The sequence below is a fragment of the Vombatus ursinus genome, unplaced genomic scaffold (assembly GCF_900497805.2).
Source record: "Vombatus ursinus unplaced genomic scaffold, bare-nosed wombat genome assembly UNPS02009173.1, whole genome shotgun sequence".
NCBI classification, from domain to species: Eukaryota; Metazoa; Chordata; class Mammalia; order Diprotodontia; family Vombatidae; genus Vombatus; species Vombatus ursinus.
The window spans coordinates 2,892,344-2,913,209 of record NW_020948951.1 but is presented as its reverse complement, the minus strand read 5'-3'; the positions used below and the strand labels follow the sequence as shown (position 1 = coordinate 2,913,209).

At 44.5% G+C, this 20,866-nt stretch overlaps 1 protein-coding gene and 1 long non-coding RNA gene across 2 annotated transcripts; one reads left to right on the top strand and one right to left on the bottom strand.

Annotated features, from left to right (window-relative positions):
- Positions 1-8,895: 8,895 nt before the first annotated feature.
- On the top strand, positions 8,896-19,724 carry DDX39A (DExD-box helicase 39A). The gene is made up of 11 exons (XM_027851035.1): positions 8,896-9,038; positions 11,601-11,814; positions 12,533-12,660; positions 14,328-14,420; positions 15,086-15,269; positions 16,895-17,013; positions 17,836-17,967; positions 18,079-18,188; positions 18,734-18,878; positions 19,232-19,379; positions 19,557-19,724. The coding sequence occupies exons 2-11, from the start codon at positions 11,607-11,609 to the stop codon at positions 19,571-19,573; spliced, it is 1,284 nt and encodes a 427-aa protein (XP_027706836.1). The 5' UTR covers positions 8,896-9,038; positions 11,601-11,606; the 3' UTR covers positions 19,574-19,724.
- A 115-nt stretch (positions 19,725-19,839) lies between these two features.
- Positions 19,840-20,786, bottom strand: LOC114035079. The gene is made up of 2 exons (XR_003568186.1): positions 20,553-20,786; positions 19,840-20,450 (listed from the first exon to the last, which is right to left on the bottom strand). It is a non-coding gene; the product is annotated as an uncharacterized LOC114035079 (long non-coding RNA).
- Between the last annotated feature and the right edge of the window lie 80 nt (positions 20,787-20,866).

Genomic DNA, 20,866 nt, shown 5'->3' with positions numbered 1-20,866 from the left:
AGAATTTCTGCCTTGATCTTCACTCTTCCCATAATAAGCATCTATCATACGTTTCTTTTTGCTCATGGTGTTTGCTTATTTCCTGGCCTTTAAAGAGATTGGGCTCTCCTGCTGGGGAGCAGAGGGCACTGACCCAAGCTTCTTATGTTGGGAGCCTAGGACCTGGTTGATGGCTTTGTGAGCTGGGGCCTCTAATGTTGGCAGTTGGAGGCTGTAGGGTTCTGGCAGCTTACCTGGTGTTGAGCTGGAATCAGCAACACTAGAACTCTAGGGGTAGGATTGGGTAGTGTGGCTCCTGGAGATTTCCTGCTCACCTGGGAGCACCGCTTCCCTTAGTTTTGCTGAGGCACTGGGAGAGTCGGTTGCTGTAGAATGCTGAGGTACCCGGTGGTTTTCTGAGTTGGTTTCCACCACTTCTCCTGCCCTCAATGAGGCACGCAGGGGTCCAGGTGTTGGTGTTTGCCTGCTGCCCCACCTGGGTCTTCAGGATCTCTTCCTGGTATGCTGAGGTGGGGCTTTCCACTAGCTTGCTGGGATGCCTCCTGTTCTGTACTGCTCCCCTTCCCTCAAGGTAAGAGGAGCCTTTCCAGTTAATTCCTTAAGCTACCTGGGCTACTGGACTGCTGCACCCCAACTTTCTTCTGGTCAGCTGTTCCAGGGTTTTTCTTGGGGTGATATTTTCTGGGCTTTCAGGGGTTAATAGGGGAGGGTCTGGATTTGTCTTATGTCCTGCAACTTTGCTGAAATTATTATTTCAGTTAATTTTTAGTTGGTGTCTAAGTACATTGTCATATCATCTGCAATCAATCAATTTCGTTTTCTCTTTCCTTATCTTTCTTGTCTTAAATTTATAGTTAGCAGTATGCTAGATATTACTGATAAAGATAGATATCTTTGCTCTACCCTTCATTTTATTAGACAGTCTTCTAACTTTTCTCCAGTACATATAATGCTTGATCTGTCTCAGGATATGAACAGGCAGTTCTCAAGGGAAGAAACCCAGGCTATCTATAGCCATATGAAAAAAAAATGCTTGAAATCACTATTAATTAGATAAATAAAAATTAAAACAATTCTGAGCTCTCATCTCATACCCATTAAAGTGGCAAAAATGACAAAAAACAGAAATGATGGATGTTGGAGGGGCACATTGATTCATTGTGGGTAGACTGGAGAATGGGTACAACCATTCTTGAAAGTACTTTAGAATTATACTGAAAAAATTACTAAACAGTGCATGACTCAGCTATACAATTGTTAGGCCCATACTAAAATAGATCAAAGAAAAAGGAAAAGATTCTATACACATAAATACTTACAGCAGCTCTTTTTGTGGTGGCAAAAAGAGTGGGAAATTAAAGGGATGCCTATCAATTGGGAAATGGTCAAATAGGTTGTGATAAATGAATGTGATAGAATACTCTTAGACTATAAGACATGAGGAAATAGAGAATTTCAAAAAGACATGGAAAAACGTACATGAACTGATGCAGAGTGAGGTAAGCAGAACCAAATGAATGCTTTATATTATAACATTAATATAAAAATGAATAATTTTAAAGACATAAACCAATGAAGAATGAAATGAGCAGAATCAGGACAACAATTTGCATAAGAACAATAACACTATAAAAACAAATAATTTTGTAACTTATTAGAACTCTGATCAATACAGTGACCATTCATGATTCCAGAGGATAATAATGAAACATGACATCCATGTCAGAGAGGTGATGAATTTAGGGTACAGAAAGACATACACACACATATGTGTACACACATATATATTTGTTACAAGGAATTTCTTCTCTTTTTTTTGTCAATGGGATAGGAGGTGGGAGGGAGAGAATATAGATTTCTATTGATTTTTTAAAATAGAAGTGGGGGATCTATAGATGTGTGGAATGTTTCATGCACTTTCAGATGAGGACACTGTATATTATTTACTTTGTTACAAAAGACTTCTCATAGAGTGAGGAGTACTCTATAAATGTTTGTAATATAAAAAACAATAAAATTATTTTAAAATACTATTTGTTACATTAAGGAAAGGTCCACTTATTTCTGTGATCCGTAGAGGTTTTTTTTTTTTAAATAGATGTGAGTGTTAGATTTTGTCAAAAGCCTTTTCAGCATCTATTAATATAATCATGATTTTTATTATCCACATTATTAATATTGTATATTATATTTATAGTCTTTATGTTGAAACTCTACACTTCCATTTTGAATCCAAACTAATCATAATGCATAATGTTTTTAATATGTTGTGGCCTACTTGCTAATAATTTATTTACATTTTTTGCATTGATGTTTATTGGGGATATTGGTTCTGTTCGCTGTCTCTCTCTTGATTAGATTTTATGACCATATTTGTATCAAAGAAAGAGATTAGAAGGGTATCTTTTTATTACTGTAAATAGTTTATATAGTATTGGAATTGTCATTTGTATGTTTGCTAGAATTTACTTGTTAATCCATCTGGTTCTGGAGTTTTTTCTTTAGGACTTAATTTATGGCTTATTCAACTTCTTTTTTTGATAATGGGTCCTTTAAATTTCTTTTGTTAATCTGGGTATTTTTTATTTTTGTAAGCATTCATCTATTTCTTCCAAGTTATCAATTCTGTAAGCTCATAATTGGGCAAGCTAGTTTCTAATAATTTCCTTTATTTCCTGTTCAATTTTTCCTAGTTCTTTATTTCCTTCCATTTTTGATAGCAACAAGTTAGTTTTCTTCTCTCATTCTTAATCAGGTTATTTAACTGTCTAATTTATTAGTTTAAAAAAAAAACAAACCCACTCCTAGTTTTATTTATCACCTCAAAAGTATTTTTTTTTTTTTTTGGCTAGGCAATGGGGTTAAGTGACATGGCCAGGATCACACAGCTAGTAAGTGTTATATGTCTGAGAACAGATTTGAACTCAGGTCCTCCTGCATCCCAGGTCAGTGCTCTATCTACTGCGCCACCTAGCTGCCCCAGACCTCAAAGGTATTTTTGCTTTCAATTATATTAATCTCTTCTTTAGTCAGACTTCTCATACTGAGAGAATGCCTATGATTGATTGATTGAGATGTGCTCAAAAATTAAAGTAGCTAAACTAAAATGAGGTGAAAATGTTTCTACCCTATTCTGTACTTACACAAAGTAAACACCTCATTATTTCAGAGACTTGAAGCACACCAGCAACTGGGAGAATCAAGAGAAGCTCTTCAGGTAAGAGGGTGAATTTAGCCAGCCAGTCTTCCAAGGGAACCTCTCACTCTCAGATTTAACAATAGTAGAAAGGGTTAAAAGGACAGCTAGGTGGCACCACAGTGCATAGAGCACGTTGGACCTGGAGTTAGGAAGACTCATTTTCCTCTGTTCAAATCTGCCCTCAGATACTTACTAGCTGTGTGGCCCTGGGCAAATCATTTAATCCAGTTTGCCTTGGTTTCCTCATCTGTAAAACAAGCTGGTGAAGGAAATGGCAAACCACTCCACTATCTTTGCCAAGAAAACCCTAAAAGGGGTCATGAAGAGTTGGACAGGATTGAAATGACTGAACACCAAGAAAAAAGTGTTAAATGAGAAAGCTAGGACTCTGCTCTTTACTGTTTAGGAACTGTCTCTCTTTCCACAGGAGGGTTGATCTAGCAGTTGTAGCTATTTCTTCTCTCTACAGACACGTATGGGGAGAACTTCGATGGGCACATCTGAGCTGGCAATCTGGTGAGGGTAGGATCTCCACAGTTGAAAGTAGCAACAGTTTCTCCAAGGAGTAGTGATAAGTGTTTTGGTAACATTATAACTCCCTTGTTGAGAAAGTCCCAGTGGGCCTAAATCAAAGGGAGGTAGCCAGAGGTAGCGAAATAACTCTGGTCTGGGAGGCAGAGATCTGGGCTCTAGTCAGCCTGTCTATCATTAACTAAAGGTATGAATTGGGGAAGTCACCAATCACAGAAGCACACGGCATTATAGACTGAGGATACCACAGAGATCAGCCAGTCCAAGAAGAACTAGGAAGGAATAAATAAGAAGCTTGGCCAAGGTTACAAAGAAATGGCACATCTGGAATTCAAACCTAGATCTCCCTAGTTGCATTGTGTGACCTGGTACTCAAACTGAAGTCTTCTGATTCCAAAGGCAGTTATCTTTCAATGAGATCATGTCTCTCACCTTTCTAGACCTATTTCCTTACCTATAAACCCATTTTAGGATAAGATTAAGAGAATTCTTTCTCTTTTTTTCTTGGCCCAGTTCACGTGCCTCCCTCTTCCATGAAGTCTTTCTGATTACTTAGGTTGAAAGCGACTTCTCCATCCTCAAATTTTCCTCATGAACTTTGGATCATCTGAACAGGCTGATTTCAGAAAAACCTGGAAAGACTTACATGAACTGAAGTAAAATGAAGTGAGCAGAACCAGGAGAACATAGTACACAGTAAAGCAACACTGTTCAATGACCAACTGTGAAACACTCAGCCCTTCTCAGCAGTACAATGATCCAAGACAATTTCAAAGGATTCATGATGGAAAATGCTATCCGAATCCAGAGAAAGAACTGATGGAGTCTGGATACAGATTGAAGCATACTATTTTTCACTTTATTTTTGTGTGTGTGATTTTTTTTTCCTTTTGGTCTGTTTCTTTCACAACATGACTAATAGGGAAATGTTTTATATGATTGCACATACATAACCTGTATCAGATTGCTTACCCTCTTAGGGAGGGGGGAGTGTAGGGAGGGAGGAAGAAAATCTGGAGCTCAAAATTTTATTTAAAAAATAGATGTTATGATTATAGATATCAATGTATATGTCTGTGTGTATATGCATATATATATATATATAATGAATGTGTATGTGTGTGTGTATCTTCACTTAATTGTAGCCTTCTTGGGGGGGAGGGGGAAAACGAACAAAGCAAAAATTGTACAGTAGAAAACAAAATAAAACCTACAAGGAAGTAAAGAAAAGATGGACAGCTCTGAACACAATGTGTAGTATTTATTATACAGGCTTTCTTTTTTTTTTAATTTTTTTTTCCCTTATAGGCAATTGGAGTTAAATGACTTGCCCAGGGTCGCATAGCTAGGAAGTGTCAAGTATTTGGTCTGAAACCGGATTTGAACTTAGGTCCTCCTGACTGTAGGGCTAGTGCTCTATCCACTGCACCACCTAGCTGTCCCATATAGGCTTTCTTGAAATGGAAATTAATTGCTTCATATTTTGAATTCTCTTTTATGTTCTGCTGTGTATATGGCAATGTTTCTTTTTTCTATTATTATTTTGTATTTAAGTTTAAAATTAAAATTTTACAAAAAAAGAATGTTAAATGAATATAAAATTGTCTTTACATGTAATTTGGAAATAAAATATTTAAGAAAATAAATAAAATATATTTTTAAAAAGGAACTTTGAATTAGTTCTTTGTTCCAATCATGTTTGGATTTCCTGTCATAGTAATTTGCCAATATACTGTAACCTCCTTACGAGATTGTAATGACACCTAAGACCAGGAACATGCCTTTACTTTGTCTTTGCAGTTCTTATGTTGGGAACAGTGCCTTGTAGTACACAGAAGTACTTAAGACTTTTTTCTTCTTTTTTTGGCCAGACTTCAGATTTCATTAGTCATTTACCCAAAGTCATTCAATCAGTTTGGGTAAGAGCCAGGTCTTTCTGATTTCAAGAGCAGCTTCTTCCTCCTCCTCCTCCTCCTCCTCCTCCTCCTTATAATTATCATCTCATTCAATCTTCACAATAGCCTTGGGAGGTAGGGGTTATTATTATCCCCATTTCACAGTAGAGCAAACTGAGGCAAATGGAGGTTAAGTGACTTTGACCAGGGTCACATAGTTAGGAAGCATCTGAGGCCAGATTTGAACTTAAGTCTTCCTGACTCTAAGTCCAGCACTCTTTTTCCACTATACCATGATGACTCTCTAATAAGTACAGGTAGTATTTAATCTTTGCTTTTTCAATAGGATTGAGTTAAGGGTCAATGTGACACAGTGCTACCTAAATCTGAAGTCAGAAGAGCTGGGTTTTACTCTTAATCCTATCACGTACCAGTTCTGTCATCATAGGTGACATCTCCCCAGCAAGACAAGTTCCCAAAAAGCAGTGACACTTTTTCTCAACCACAGGCCTTTGCCATAGCTGGTGTTCCGTAAATAACAGAATATCAGAGTTGGAAGGTACCTTAATGATCCCCTAATCCAATTTATCTCTGAGCAAGAATCCTTTTATAATATCCCTGAGGCAGCTAGGTGATGCAGTGGCTAGAGCACTAGGACTGGCTGTGTGACCCTGGGCAAGTCAATTAACTTTTGACTGTCTCAGTTTCTTCAAATAGTGATAACAACAGCAGGGTTGTTGCGAGGATCAAATGAGATAACATTTGTAAAGTGTTTAGCACAGTGCCTGGCACGTAGTAAGTGCTGTAGAAATGCTTATCCCTTTCCTTTCCTCCCTTCATTCCTAGCAGGGACATGTGTGGACATGATTGTCATACAAAAACAGAAGGCATCAACAACATTTTTTAAAAGGAAAAGGGGGAAAATGAGAGGGTTGGATTAAATGATCTCAAAGATCCCTTCTAGCTATAAATTTCACATTTCCAACATAGTCCTCTCTATACCCTTCAATGATCCATCATTCTTTCCCTGATGTGGACAAATACTCCATGGATACCAATGCTAATCCTTCCATATTTTTCTTGATTTGCTGTGGCTGAAAAAAATTATTATCCACTGGCTAACCTTTGGTTGTAAGTGTCAACACACAGTAGGCATGTAATACACAATGTACTGATTGAGCTCCTTCAAAGTGGGTACCAATGAGGGAGTTTAGGGAGTCTTCTGGTTGATTGTGTTATATCCCTCCCACTCCCATTAAACTCTAGTGCCTACAGTGAATATAAATTCCTCTATTTCACATTTAAAGAGCCTCACAACTTGTCCTCTTTCTGCCTTTCTATCCATTTTACATATTATTCCCCTCCATGCATTTTGCCATCCAGTGGTCCTGACCTAATTGCTATTCCATACATAGGACAATCCCATCTCCTGGCTACCCCTTATGCGTGGAATAAACCAGAGTTGACTGCTTAGGGCTTTCTCCTTAGGCATAGAAATTTAGGGAGAGCTAGCTGTAATTATTCCCCTTTTCCAGAGCTGCAAGTCAGTGAATAAACATTTATTAAGCGTTTATGAAGCACAAGGCATACCAAGAAAGGTTAAAAACCTCAATCCTTGACTTCATAGAGCTCTTGTTCTAATGGAGAAGACCACATACAAACAACCATGTAACTACAAGATATTTGTTGTTGTTCAGTCACATGCGATGTTACCCCATGGACCATAGTACCCCAGGCCCTTCTATCCTCCTCTACCTCCTGAAGTCTGTCCAAACTCAAGTTTGTTGCTTCCATGACACTATCTATCTCATCCTCTGCCATCCCCTTTTACCCAAGAGGTTGATGTTTGACTTTTTCACATCCTGTTTGACCACATCCAGCTTACCTTAGTTCATGGATCTTACATTCCAGGTTCCTGTGCAATAATGATCTAGGTAGCATCTTATTTTCCTTTCATCACCAGACACACCTGCAGCTGAGCTTCCTTTCTGCTTTGGCCTAGCCACTTCATTAGGCGCTGGAGCTACTTGTAGTTGTCCTGGGCTCTTTCTTCGTAACTGTTGGACACCTTCTGACCTGAGGGGCTCATCTTCCCATGTGATATCTTTCAGCATTTTAATATGGTCCATGGGGTTTTCTTGGCAAAGTTACAGAAGTGGTCTGCCATTTCCTTTTCCAGTGGATCACCTTTGGTCAGAACTCTCCACTATGACCTGTCCATCTTGGGTAACCCTGCGTGGCATAGCTCATAGTTTCACTGAGTTTAGCAAACCGGACAATAATAAAGCAGTGATCTAGGAGAGGAATACAACATAGAGACAATGTAAATATCAGAGGGAAGGAACTCAAAGGACTGTGAAACACCTCTTGGATACGGTGGGATTTGGGCTGAGTCTTGAAAGAAACCAGTAGTGAATTGAGGAGGGATTGCATTTCAGCTATAAGAGACAGGCAGTAAAAAGGCATGGATTTGGGAGATGAACAGGGTAGGGGGAACAGCTTCATTTCAAGGGAAAAGGGCCAGTGTTGAATTGTAGAGTACCTGGAGCAGGTAGAAGCAACCTAGCTTAGCGCCTAATTAGCAAGAATAATTAGATAAAATAAAAAGCTAACACCCCAGGGACCTCATCCTGGACACCCTCTCCCGCCTCCCCTGGTTTTTCCAGAATCTCTGACCCTTTTCTACAAAGTCTCGGGGTGGGGGTCCTTCTCCCCTGCTCCTCCTGCTTCTTTCCGCCCCTCTCCGCAAATCTCTCCCACCTCGCTAACCGAATTTATTTTTAAACGTTGATTGGGAAGCACCTGGGCGTGGTTTGTGGGGCTTGACCTCGGTGCCAGAATTGTTAGTTACAACTGGTATTTACGGATAGGCTGGGATTGGAACCCAGGAAGCCCGATCACCGCGTAACACCCCGAAAGCGTTGAAAGACAGCAGAGTTCCACAGGAGGGCGTTCCATAGGAGTTCCGGCCTTTTACCCACAACGCCCCGGGAAGGCTTCCCTAGATGATCTTGCCATTATTAAATATGGCAGCACCTACATTTTCGCCGGGCCTGGTCACATGGTCCCCATCTCGGGACGGCCCCTTGGAATTAATTAGACCACTCAGAAGGGCTTTCGCCGGGATCGACGCAGATTTTGCCCAATGAAACATTGGGATCGTCCCCTCTCCCTCTGCAGGTTGCGCGGCCGAGACCAGTCAGCCAATCAGAGCTTGCTCCCTTCTGAGTGAAAGGCCAACAGCCCAGTGATCAAGGCAAGTTGGAGGGGAAGTTTGCAGGTGGCGCACTAACTTTAGGAGGAAGAGAAGGAAGAAGGGAAGGCGGTTTCCGCTCGGGCGCGAGATCTATCCTTAGTTAACTCTTGGCTTTAGGAGCGTGTGTGGGCAGCGGAGAGAAGCGTTCAACTTAGAGGTAAGCGCGGAGGAGGGGGTGCAGGCCGTGAAGGGATGAGGTCCGGGGCGCGCTGGAGAGGGGGCGAAGGGAAGGCCTTCGGAGCTGAACTTGAAGCGGCAGGCACGAGGCGAGGCTTAGATGGCGGGGGCCTGGGAGGAGAGGGAAGCTCTGCGCGCGCCGACGCGGGCCGGGCAGGGGCGGGGGCGGAGCCGCGGCCGGGGCTGGGGGCGCGCGCGCGCCGCCGCCGGGGCCGCCAGACCGTTGGGGCGCTGGACTCGGGAAGGCGGGCGGCCCGCGTGGGGCGGGAGAGCTGGAAGTGGTCTGGGGAGGCCTGCCCCGGGGGCGCCCTTGGGTCACGAAATACGTGGGAGCAGCTAGGGCAGCCCCCGAAGCTGTCGCCTGCACCCCGAGACCCAAGCGGGGAGCGGGGGGGCGGGAGGAGAAGGCTCGGGGCTGCATTAGGCCGAGGGTCGGTCAGAAATCAGCCGCCCGAACCTCTCCACGCAGGGGACCCCCTCCCCACGCTTGTGTTTTGTGGGGAACCTCCCTTGTTTCTGCTTTATGGGAGGCTCCCCATGTTTACTTTATGGGGATCTCCCCCTTCTTGTGCTTTGAAGGGGAGCCCCCAAATGTATGCTTTGGTGGGGATCTCATGCACAAGCTTTGGTGGACCCCCCCCCGCCATGTCTGTCCTTTGACCAAGCCCTGGCTCCATCGTCTTGCGTTCAGGCCTCTCTGCTGGCGGTTGGACAAGATGTCTGACTCCGGGTCTTTATGTCTAGCTAATTAGTTTAGGCACGTAGTATTTCACGACTGTGGGTGCCCTCACCACTGCAACACTTACCCCTCTTCTCACAGAGGACTTAGTGAATTCCTCCGACTGAAAAAATCCGTGCTTCCATGACCACCCTCGCCATAAATAAGCCACTTTGAAATGAGGCAGTTCCTTATGTCTGAGACTCTAATGAGTACTTTTTCAATAACTTGCCTGATTTTTTTGCCCTGCTGGCCCAGGTTTGGATTCTCTTGCTTCTACAATGCTACAGGAAGGATTTTGATGGATGACAGTTTAAAGGAAATCTTTTCAAGGTAGTGACAAGTTCACTTGAAGAGATGTATTTTAACAGTCGTTTCTAGAAGTAGTTTCAGTCTAGTGAGTTTGTGCAGAGGTTTTTATAAATGGACATGAGAAAAATATTTTTTAGAGAATTATTAGGAATTTGAAAGGGATGGAGGGAGGGAAAGAATGTGGAACTAAAAATTAAAAGAAAAACCACTTAGTCTGTCTATGAATTCAAAGGCTTTCCTGGGACTGCTAAACCAATACAGAGTCAGAAGAGAGTGGAAAGGCCTTTGTGATCAATGACTTTTCTAAGTTTTCCCTTATTTTTGTTAATGATTGCTAGCTTAAGTTACATATCCTTTAGATGCTCATAAATTGTTAATTCTTTACCTGAGCACCTAGTTCCATGTGTGAACCTCTTAAGGATGAGAGCCAGCAACCTGTAACTAGTATTCTGAGGCACACAGACTTTTAAGTAGCTTGACACTGAATCTCAGGAGAAAGAAAACAACATCATAAATGCTCTTGAAGACTGAAAGAACATTTTTTAAGCTTTATTTTTGGAGTCCCAAAGGCTGATGGATAACAGTAGATTTTTTTTGGTATTGAGTGGGAGAGTATTGCTAGAGCTTTTTGTTTTGTTTTAATCAGGCAAAAAAGGCATTGTTTCATAGTCCAAGGAAAGAAGGCACCTGTTTAGTCCTGTCTTTGTCTTCTTCTCTGTTTGTAGATTTGAAGTTTCCAAGATCTGTGGCACAGAATATTTGGCTTAAATATTTTTTAAACTACAAGGCGTTGTCATATATACCTTTTAACACACGGATTAAAATAAGTACTATCTTTTAATTGGATTCTTGTTTTCAAGCTATATTAACCTAATTAAGAAGCTTAGGTGATAGAAGTAGGTATTATGATCTATATATTGGTATAGATCTACAGCTTGGCAGGAGGCCTTTTAATCAAAGCATTCTAACTAAGAGTGGTGTAGTATGAGCCCCAAATAGAGGGAGAAAGAGCAGTTTTAAGTTGGGGCTCTATAGCAGCAGTCTGCCCATCTTAGCACTGGACTGTGTTTTGTACCTTATGGCTCTCTATAATGTGTGGTCTTGTTTTGACTAGGTGGTGAGTTTTCCACAGCTGGGTCTCTGAGTATTTATTCCACCTCCCTGCCTAGTGCAGACAGGTATTGAACACAAATATTCAAATATTTGTTGGTTGCCAGATAACACAGAGTTTACCAGTCAGAAATGGCCATGAGGAGGGCAAGATTCAGGCTTGCTGGCTTCCATCTTTGATTTGAGGCATTAGAATCTCTAGAATGGACAGTGTAGAATGACTTTTGGACTCTTAATTGTGTCCAGGGATTGAGGATGGTCTGTGTCTTTGTCTTTTTGTACATGTCACTTGGTTGACCCCTGTCCTCTCTCTGTCAGTGGCCATTAGAGAAGCAGCTACTGTCCTTCCTCCCCTCTGTGATGAGGCTTTACTCTCTAGCTACATCTTTCTTCTCTCCTCAGGGCAGAATGGCTGAACAAGACGTAGAAAATGAGCTGCTTGATTATGAAGAGGACGAGGAGCCCCAGCCCATGACAGAGACAACGCCTACCCCTGCCAAGAAGGATGTGAAGGGCTCCTACGTCTCCATTCATAGTTCAGGCTTCAGGGATTTCCTTCTGAAGCCCGAGCTCCTGAGGGCTATTGTGGACTGTGGCTTTGAGCATCCATCTGAAGGTAGGCCTTTCCTCCTCCTTCCATCTTCACAATCCCAGCTATTCACAGAAATAGGTAATGTTTGTGATTAGTAATAATGGCTAACATTTATATAGCACTGTTAATTTTGCAAAGTGCTTTACATATATTATCTGATTTGATTAGGTTTGCTCATCTAGAACAGCAGTTATTCAGTTTGGTCTCTAGGGTAAAGACATCAAGAACTGTTAGATTAGAAACCACACACACGAATACACACACCCATCCCCACATCGTTACTGGTGATGTCTGTTTAGGCACCAACTTAGTTGTTTTCTGTGTTCCTGTGATCTTCCATTAGCCCTTTACTTGTCATGGAACTGAAGGGCTCTATTTAAATCCTTTCTGATCAGGTGCTCTCCTTCTGATTCCTTGCTTTGGGCCAGCTCAGTTTACTAGAATGAGGACTTGTAAGGAAAGTCTCGTTTTTCTCACTTAGCAATAATTCTTTATTTTTTCTTAGCACTTTTACTTCCATTATCCCATTTGATTCTCAAAGCAACCTTGTGAGGTAGGTGGGCTAGACATGATTATTCTGCTTTATAGATAGGGAGGATGTAGCCTAGACTGCTTAAATGATTTGCCTGAAGTGACACAATGAGCCCTTTTCAATTCTGGGATTAGAAGTCAGGTGTCCTGATTCCAAGCCTGATCATCTTCACAGTGTATTCTCCTCCTTAGAATACTGTTTCTTTTTCAGTCCAGCATGAATGTATTCCCCAAGCCATCTTGGGAATGGATGTCCTATGCCAAGCCAAGTCTGGAATGGGCAAGACAGCCGTCTTTGTGTTGGCTACCCTGCAGCAGATCGAGCCCGTGGATGGACAGGTACTGGGGTGGGGGGACTGTCTGTCTGTCTGTCTCTCTGCTTGCCTGTCTTTTCCAGTGAGGAAGAAGCTTCAGCAGATGTGGAGAGAACTCCCCTTTCACTTCCATTATCTTCCTTGGAGACAGGAAGTGGGTGAATCCTTTAAAGATGTTCTTCAAGTTTTTATGGAATTTATTTTAATTCGACAAATGCCTATTGAGGCTTTGTCCTCAGCCTTGTTAGGCCCTACTAAGAAGAGATGGTAAGGTGTAGCTATTGCTCTCAGGGAACTAGGTCACAGCATTCCACTTTTTTATATACCCCTTATATACTTAGATGGATTGATATAAATACACATTTCAGCAGTGAAGATTGCATATTTCTCTGTAATTCCTGCTAGTGTTCTTCCATGAGTCCTTCCACAGAGGGCCCTGCCAGTGTGCTGGAGGTTTTCCTCTACTTTTTACATTTTGTGGGTCCTGTGGTAGCTCTTGGGCTGTCTGTCATGGGAAAAGCACATCTCCTTTTCTGAACATAAGATTCTTTAATGATCTCTTTTGTACCACATTTTGGGCCTGAACAGCCTTCTTGTACTTATGGGTCATGTGCAATTCTGAGCTGGCCAGGTGTGGAACAGGAGGCTGGTGGGGTCCATCTCACAAGAGGTCTTCACCTAGAAGGGTGCACGATCACTTGCTGTGTGTGCTGCAGGGAAGGTTCCTGTTCAATGGCCTTGGCTGTCCTACAGGCCTACAATTGTTCCCTCCTATCTCTACTTAGAGGCTCCCTAGTTTCTTTCACAATTGTGCCTTTCCTGAGCTCTGGGGCCTCCTTCCCGTGGCCCAGACCCATGGATTCAGTCCATCTAGATTTATATACAGGTTGTCCTTCCCTTTTGTCTTTGTGTCCCATGGGCCTGCATATGGTATGGTCTTAATAAACTCTTTTGGTTGGTTGGTTAATTGTCTCTGAGATCTCTTCCTGTGATCCATCCAGCTGGACTGGATCCAGCTCTTCTCAGAGCTGAACCTTCCATCTCCTGCCTCTGGGCCCTTGTACAAGCTATCTCCCATGCCTAGAGGATAGTCCTCATATTTCAGAAAGTGTTTTTCCTTGAAGGCTCACCTAAGGTGTCAACTTCCTTTCCTGCTCCCTCAAATGATAGTGTCTACATAACCTTTGGCCATGTTGTATATACTTTAGTAAAATGTAAGCTCCATGAAGGCTGGCACTCTTTTTTATTGGTCTCTATAGCCCTATTGCCAGTACTTAGGAACTTACTATGATTTGTTGACTTGACTAGATCCCTCTCTTTTATGGCTTATTTGATCAGAATAATCAGAGAGTCTTTGAGCCTTCTCTGTAATTATATATAGCCTTATTCCAAATGTTGGGCAGCACATTTCCTCTTAATAGTAGGTTATATTTTGATATATACTTATATCTATACCTTTTTTTCTTCCAATGAGTTTCTTTAAGGCGTGTGGTCTGTACTTGGAGCAAAGCAGGAAGTACCATTTTTGTGGTACTTTTTTTGGTGATCTTGTGTATTGAGTACAAGAAATAACAAAATATGTGACCCAGTGCCGGAATTGTCAGCTAGGTCATTTATTTTATATCTCCTGCTATGCTGTCTTTCCAGAGAGTGGTGTTGATAACATTGGAGTAAGAACCTTTGTCTCTGCAGGTAACAGTTCTTGTTATGTGCCACACTCGGGAGTTGGCCTTCCAGATCAGTAAGGAGTATGAGCGCTTCTCCAAATATATGCCCAGTGTCAAGGTAAGTCTTCTATCTGTTCTGGGTGCTGAGGTGATTGAGGCTGCTACTACTGCAACTACTACTAGGGTGACTTTTAAGTTTAATTAGACAGGAACTTCTTATCTGTTTGCTGGGAAGGAATTTGTTCCCTCTGCATTTTGGAGTCTTTGAGTGCCCATCAGTCCCTGGTGCCTTCAACTCTGTTGTTTGGTCAACTTTACAAAACTTGGCCACCATACTGCCTTTGAGGTTTGCCATCATTTATCCTTAAAAGCCTAATGAATTATGCACTGTCTCCAGAGACCCAGAGTTGGAATCCCAGCCCTGCTGTTTCTTTTAAATGTGTATCAGTTAATGGGCCAACAGAGGCTTAGACAGGGCTTCAGGCCTGAGGCTGATGTGCTGGACCATGACCACTCCTCTCCTCTCACAGGTGAAGATAACCTCTTACCGTGCTGCTCTTGTAGGGATTGGCCCCCTGCTTGTCTAGGCAAGGGACAACCTACGGTCTTCAACCATAAGACAGCCTTTGTATTTGGGGAGAGCCAAAGGCTTCCTTGTTCTGGGAGGTAGGGCTGTGCGTGCATGCGTGTGTGTGCATGCACGCGCACGCGCAGTGACAGTAACGTCATCAGCTAGCACCTCTGGTTCTTCCTCCTCCCACCCTCCCTACGTATACCTTGCAGGTTTCTGTGTTCTTTGGTGGCCTTTCAATCAAGAAGGATGAAGACGTTCTGAAGAAGAACTGCCCCCATGTAGTGGTGGGGACGCCCGGCCGGATTCTGGCCTTAGTACGCAACAAGAGTCTCAATCTGAAAAACGTGAAGCACTTTGTACTGGATGAGTGTGACAAGATGCTGGAGCAGCTTGGTGAGTCTCCATTTCCTGTTTGTGCTGTCCGTGCCCCTGCAGCATGACACCCTAGGATCGGAAAGGATCAAGGGAGTGCTCTGTGCTGTGTGTCTCTTCTTGGTTAGGCAGATGGTCCTAGAGCAATGGGAAGCATACCTGGTGCTGTCCCAGCACCTCTGCCCTTCTCTGTCATTCAGGAGAGTATTTAGGATCCCCCTTCATGCTTTTCTGTGGTCTGTCCTATTCGATTTCCAAGCATTTCCCTCAGCCATAAAGACAAGCCTGATTTTCCCCTAAGTCAGTGTCTGCTTTTAGCCATTTGGTTGTGTCAGACTGAGGCCAAGCTCCTGGGGAACAGAAAGGGTAGATGGGGGCCTTAGAGTCCTTGGGAAGAGTCCAGGGTCCTCATTTCCCACAGAACAACTTCCCTCCTCCCGGCCCTCAACCCCGGACATAAAAAAATCTTAAGAGTTGGAAAGGAACTCAGAGACCATCTAGTTCAGCTCTGTGAAAAATCTCTTCAGCAAACCATCATGGTCATCTGAGCTTTGTTTGGAGACCTTTAGTGTGGAGAGTTCCACTGTCTGCTAAGGCAACCCATTTCACATCTGGACAGTTGTTAGAAAAGTCCTTAATGTCAAGCCTAAATTTGTCTGAGTTCGGCTTCCTGCCATCATTCCTTATTGTGCCCTCTGGGGAACGTGGCTGAGGCCAGAGCATTCACATGCACCTGGGAGAAGGGCTTTCCTCTGGGACTCTTGGGACACACCCAGAGCTCTGGGGTCCGGAGTTTACTAGTGTAATTAGTAAGAAGAACATTTAATTTGGAATCCACTTTTTGGAGGTTCAAATCCTGCTCCCCTTTATTATTTGGATAACTTGGAGCAAGTCACTGAACCTCTCCACTTCAATTTCATCCTAAAATGAGGACGTTGGACTAGATGACCTCTGCAGGTTCCTTTGACCTGGGGATAGACCGTAATCCTTCCAGATGACCTCTGCAGGTTCCTTTGACCTGGGGATAGACCGTAATCCTTCCACCTGTTTTCTCCTCGTGTCCCTTGAACCAGGGAAAGCAATAGGAGCAAGGGTGAACCAGGGGAACTTCAAAGTTCCCAAATTACTGGCTCTGAATACATTCCAGGCCAGGTCTTGGCAAAGAGGAAGCTTAGCAACAGCTATCTGCTATAACTTGGCCCCGAGTCAGGAGAGTCAGTGAGAAATTAGGTATGTGTCTTAAGTGTGTCTAAGGTGCAAACTACAGCTAGAATCCCAGCAGCTGTCTCTACCTCAGGCTGCCCTACCCCGAGGCCGTGACACGAGGTACATGGGCGCAGCTGGGTTCCCCACTGACAGCGTGTGTAAGTGAAAGTACTGCTCCTTCTTACACCCATCTCTTCCCTACCATTCCTTGCTGTCACCTCACAGCCCAGAGGGCAGCGGGCTTGGGGCTCAGTCCCGAGAAATTTTTTCCCCTCCTAGGTCACGTGCCCTCTCAGCCCACACCTTGTGTTTGCTGGGGTTGGGGCGGGACTTGGGGACCAAGTGTGGGTGAGTGTGGTTTTTGTTTAGTGTGGGGGGACTTTGGCCAACAGAGACCTAGGGCCCTCTTCATTCTTTTTCCTTGTTTCCCTTTCTTGCAGACATGCGCCGGGATGTGCAGGAGATCTTTCGATTGACACCCCATGAGAAGCAGTGCATGATGTTCAGTGCCACCCTGAGTAAGGAGATAAGACCTGTCTGCAGAAAGTTCATGCAGGATGTGAGTGCGAAGAGAACATGCCCCCAGCCCAGCTCACCAGAGGAGAAATCCCCCTTTTAGCCCCGGCTGCTTTTCACCCCTCACCTGGGAGCAGGGCCTGCCACAGGCTGGACTTTGCTTTGGAGCAGCCAGGAGTGGCTTAGCTACCTGCCCTCCCCCGACGACAGAGAGGCAAGAGGCAACGTGGTGTAGTGGAGACAGAGCAGTGGACTGAGTCAGATCTGGGTTCTAAACCTGGCATTAACTCGCTGTGTGACCGTGAACAAGTCACATCCCCTCTGGCTCATCTGTAAAATGATGGGGTTGGACTCAGTGATTTCCATAATGATTCTGTGACTCTGAGCTCTTAACACTGAACAGGTGAGCCCTGCTCTTCTCCCCTCCCTGGGTGAGAGGGTGCAGGGAGGGGGCTGGCTGCCTCTAAAGGTTGCTCAGTGTCTGACGTGCTGTATCACAGGGTCCTTGGGATCAGAAATGATGCTAGTTCCCCACGGCTGGAGCAGTGTACCCCTCCAGGACTAGGACCTACCTCTCTGCCAAGGGGGTGGGTCCCTGTGCCTTCAGGAGCCAGCATGGTTTGGCAGGCACAACATTCCCCCCACATCAGTTTCTTCCCTTCCTCTGCTTTCCCCATCCCCTGTCAGAAGTCCCTCGGCACCCTCGTCTTTGCTAGGTATAGACTGGCATTCAAACCCGACCCCTTCAGAGTGGGACCGCCGGGCTTTCTTTATGCCACATTGTCCTGCTCTGTTGTCTGAGGTGGGGACCCTCCCAGGGAGTCTGCCGTGGAAGTTTAAGAATCCCCATCCTTCTCCCCCACAGCCGATGGAAGTTTTTGTGGACGATGAGACAAAGCTGACGCTGCATGGATTACAGCAATACTATGTGAAGCTTAAGGACAGTGAGAAAAACAGAAAGCTCTTTGATCTCTTGGATGTGCTGGAGTTTAACCAGGTGATGCCTCCGTGCTGAGGAGAGCTGGGACAGGGTCTGCGTGCCCCCGGCCACCCCCAGTTCAGAGCGGGCTGGAGGGTCTGATGAGATGCTTTGTGCTCTCCTGCTTAGGTTGTGATCTTTGTGAAGTCGGTGCAGCGCTGTGTAGCCTTGGCTCAGCTCCTGGTAGAGCAGAACTTTCCAGCCATTGCCATCCACAGAGGCATGGCTCAGGAGGAAAGGTGAGCTCCCTCGGGATAGCAGCAGTAGTCCTTAGAAAGACAGTGCCTTTCTTTCAGTAGGGCCTCAGAGTTTCCCTTAGAATGTAAGCTCCTTGAGGGCAGGGACTGTCTTTCTCCTCTGCACAGTGCCTACCATCAAGGAAGCATTTATTAAGTGCTTGTTTACTTGACTCAAAAGTATGTTTCTCCCTACACTGAAATGCATTTTACAGAGAAACAAACACAGAAGTTGAGACACACAGCTCTTAGGTAATAGAACTGGAATTTGAATTTAGGTCTCCAAGTTCAAGGTCACCAGCCTCCTTTCTGCTGTCATTCAGTTTTGTAATCATTGAGGGATGTTAGATAAAGGGTATGTGTGTGGGGTGAGAGAGAGGGGAGGCTGTGGGGGTTGGAGGTGGGCTAAGGTAGAATAACCTTGCTTATCTCAGTGATTTTATGAATTGATCGTCTACTCTTTTGTCTTAAGGAAAGACTGTGTCTAGGTAGAGCTCTCTAGGCATGAAATTTACTCATGGCTCTACCCTGTCCTTACCAACTTCCAGGCTATCACGATACCAACAGTTCAAGGATTTCCAGCGACGGATCCTGGTGGCCACCAACCTCTTTGGCCGAGGCATGGATATTGAGCGGGTCAACATAGTCTTCAATTATGACATGCCTGAGGACTCTGATACCTATCTGCATCGGGTAAGAATTTGCACTTGGTTTTGAGGGGACTGACTGTATTCCTACAGCAGGCTGGCCAGTGCCAGTTTTCCCTAAGGGTAAGTAAGGACTTAGGGATCATTGGCATAGGAAGTAGGAAACCCTTCCTGTCGCAGTTAGGATTATAGAATGTTAGAACTGGAAAAGCTCACCTAAATCCAGTCATGGTGCAAGGTAAGAAAACGGGTCTAAACTTGCCCAGTGTTACACTGATTGTAAATGTCGGCATTCTTTCCACTGCCGTATTTAAACATTTCTGTACCCTAGTAGCTGAGGGATCTGTGGTAAAACATTGCTCTTCTAGCTCTGATGTTGTCATCTTCTGGTTACTTCAGGTTGCCAGGGCTGGCCGATTTGGTACCAAGGGCTTGGCCATCACTTTTGTCTCTGATGAGGGGGATGCCAAGATCCTTAATGATGTCCAGGACCGCTTTGAAGTAAATGTGGCAGAACTGCCTGAGGAAATTGACATCTCCACATACAGTGAGTATCTGCCCAGGGCTCGGGGCCTGGCCTGTGCTGGTTCTTGGCAAGGCTGCTCAGTGAAACTATGAGGGGAAGAGTAGTATAAAGAGATGGTGCCAGGCTGGGGCCTCTTGGAAGAAGGCGGCAAAGTTCTCAAACTAAGAGTTTTGTTTCTTTTTTCCTATTTTCCTACAGTTGAACAAAGCCGATAACCAAAAGCTACAGACGAGACCATCAGGGCTACCCCTGCCTCCGTTTGCAGCTTTTAATGTTTTCTTTTCTGAGTGACAACGGGTATCGCAACTATTTTTACTGTGTTTTAAAGCTTGTAGATTTGTGTAAGAATAAACTTTTATTACAAAAGCCTCATCTCTTTCATTTTTAGGAAAAAAATTCTTTTTAGAGGGGAAGAGAGAAGCACATCAGAATTTGTAATCATCTTTGTGGACTCATTGAGAAAAAAGAGGAGGCAGAATGATCATGTATTAACTCAATCTGTTTAATCTGAAATGTCGACTTTAGAAAGCTTAAAAAAAGAGAAATATAAACAAATAAAAAAGTCCACTTGACAGAGCTGCCTGTGCCCCCCCATCAGTAGATAAGGATGGGGACAAGCCCCTTCGTACCGTTTGCCTCAGTCACTGTCGGTCACACTCCTTCCCTAATAATGTGAGAAAAAGGAAATTGGGGCTCAGTTCCATCTCGTCTTCTGTGGTCCTGGCCCTTGGTGCCAAAGCTGGGGGAGGGAGCGTAAGCCCAGGCTGAGCCCAGAGAGCACCTTCCCCAGGGAGCTGGTTCCAGTAGGGGATGGAATTATGAGTTGCATATTTTTAAGCCAGGGCAATTTCTCTGCCCTCCCTCAGAATAGCACGAGCTATATTCCCTTGACGACTGGCTCTGCATCCCTGAAGCTTTATGTTCCTCGATGAGGCCTGCCTTGGAGGGAAGATAGATTCTTTAGGAGTAGTGGGCGAGAGGAGTTACAGAATAGGCGGCGGAATCATTCTCTGGCATGTGCAAAAGCTGCAGTGTCCCCACGGGGCCCGTTGGTGGTGTTCACATCCCAGACTCCAGCGACGGTCTGAGGGCCTGAGGGAGAAAGTGCCGACGTCAGTCTTGGGCCCCTTTCTGGCCTTCTGCCCACCCCACCGTGCATCCACCCCTGACCCCCAGCCCTCCTCCTGCCCTTACCCGGCTCTGGCTGGTTGTAGAGGTGGAAAACTCATTGTACTTGCTCTTAGTGACTATGCAGGCCCAGCGCCGGTACTCCTCTCGAACCTGTGGGGGAATTGAGTGGGGCTGGATGAATCTTAGCCCAGGTCTTGGCTTTGAAGCCAGGGCTCACAGGCTTTAGGCCTCTTGGCCTCAATTCTTTTGTAAGGCAGACGGCAGTTAAGTGCCAGAGGTAGGATTTGAACCCTGGAATCCCCATCTTCTGGCTTGCAGCCCAGGCAGATCATCCCCAGCTCTTCACACCTCACCTCCCCCTCTCCCCAGTCTATTGC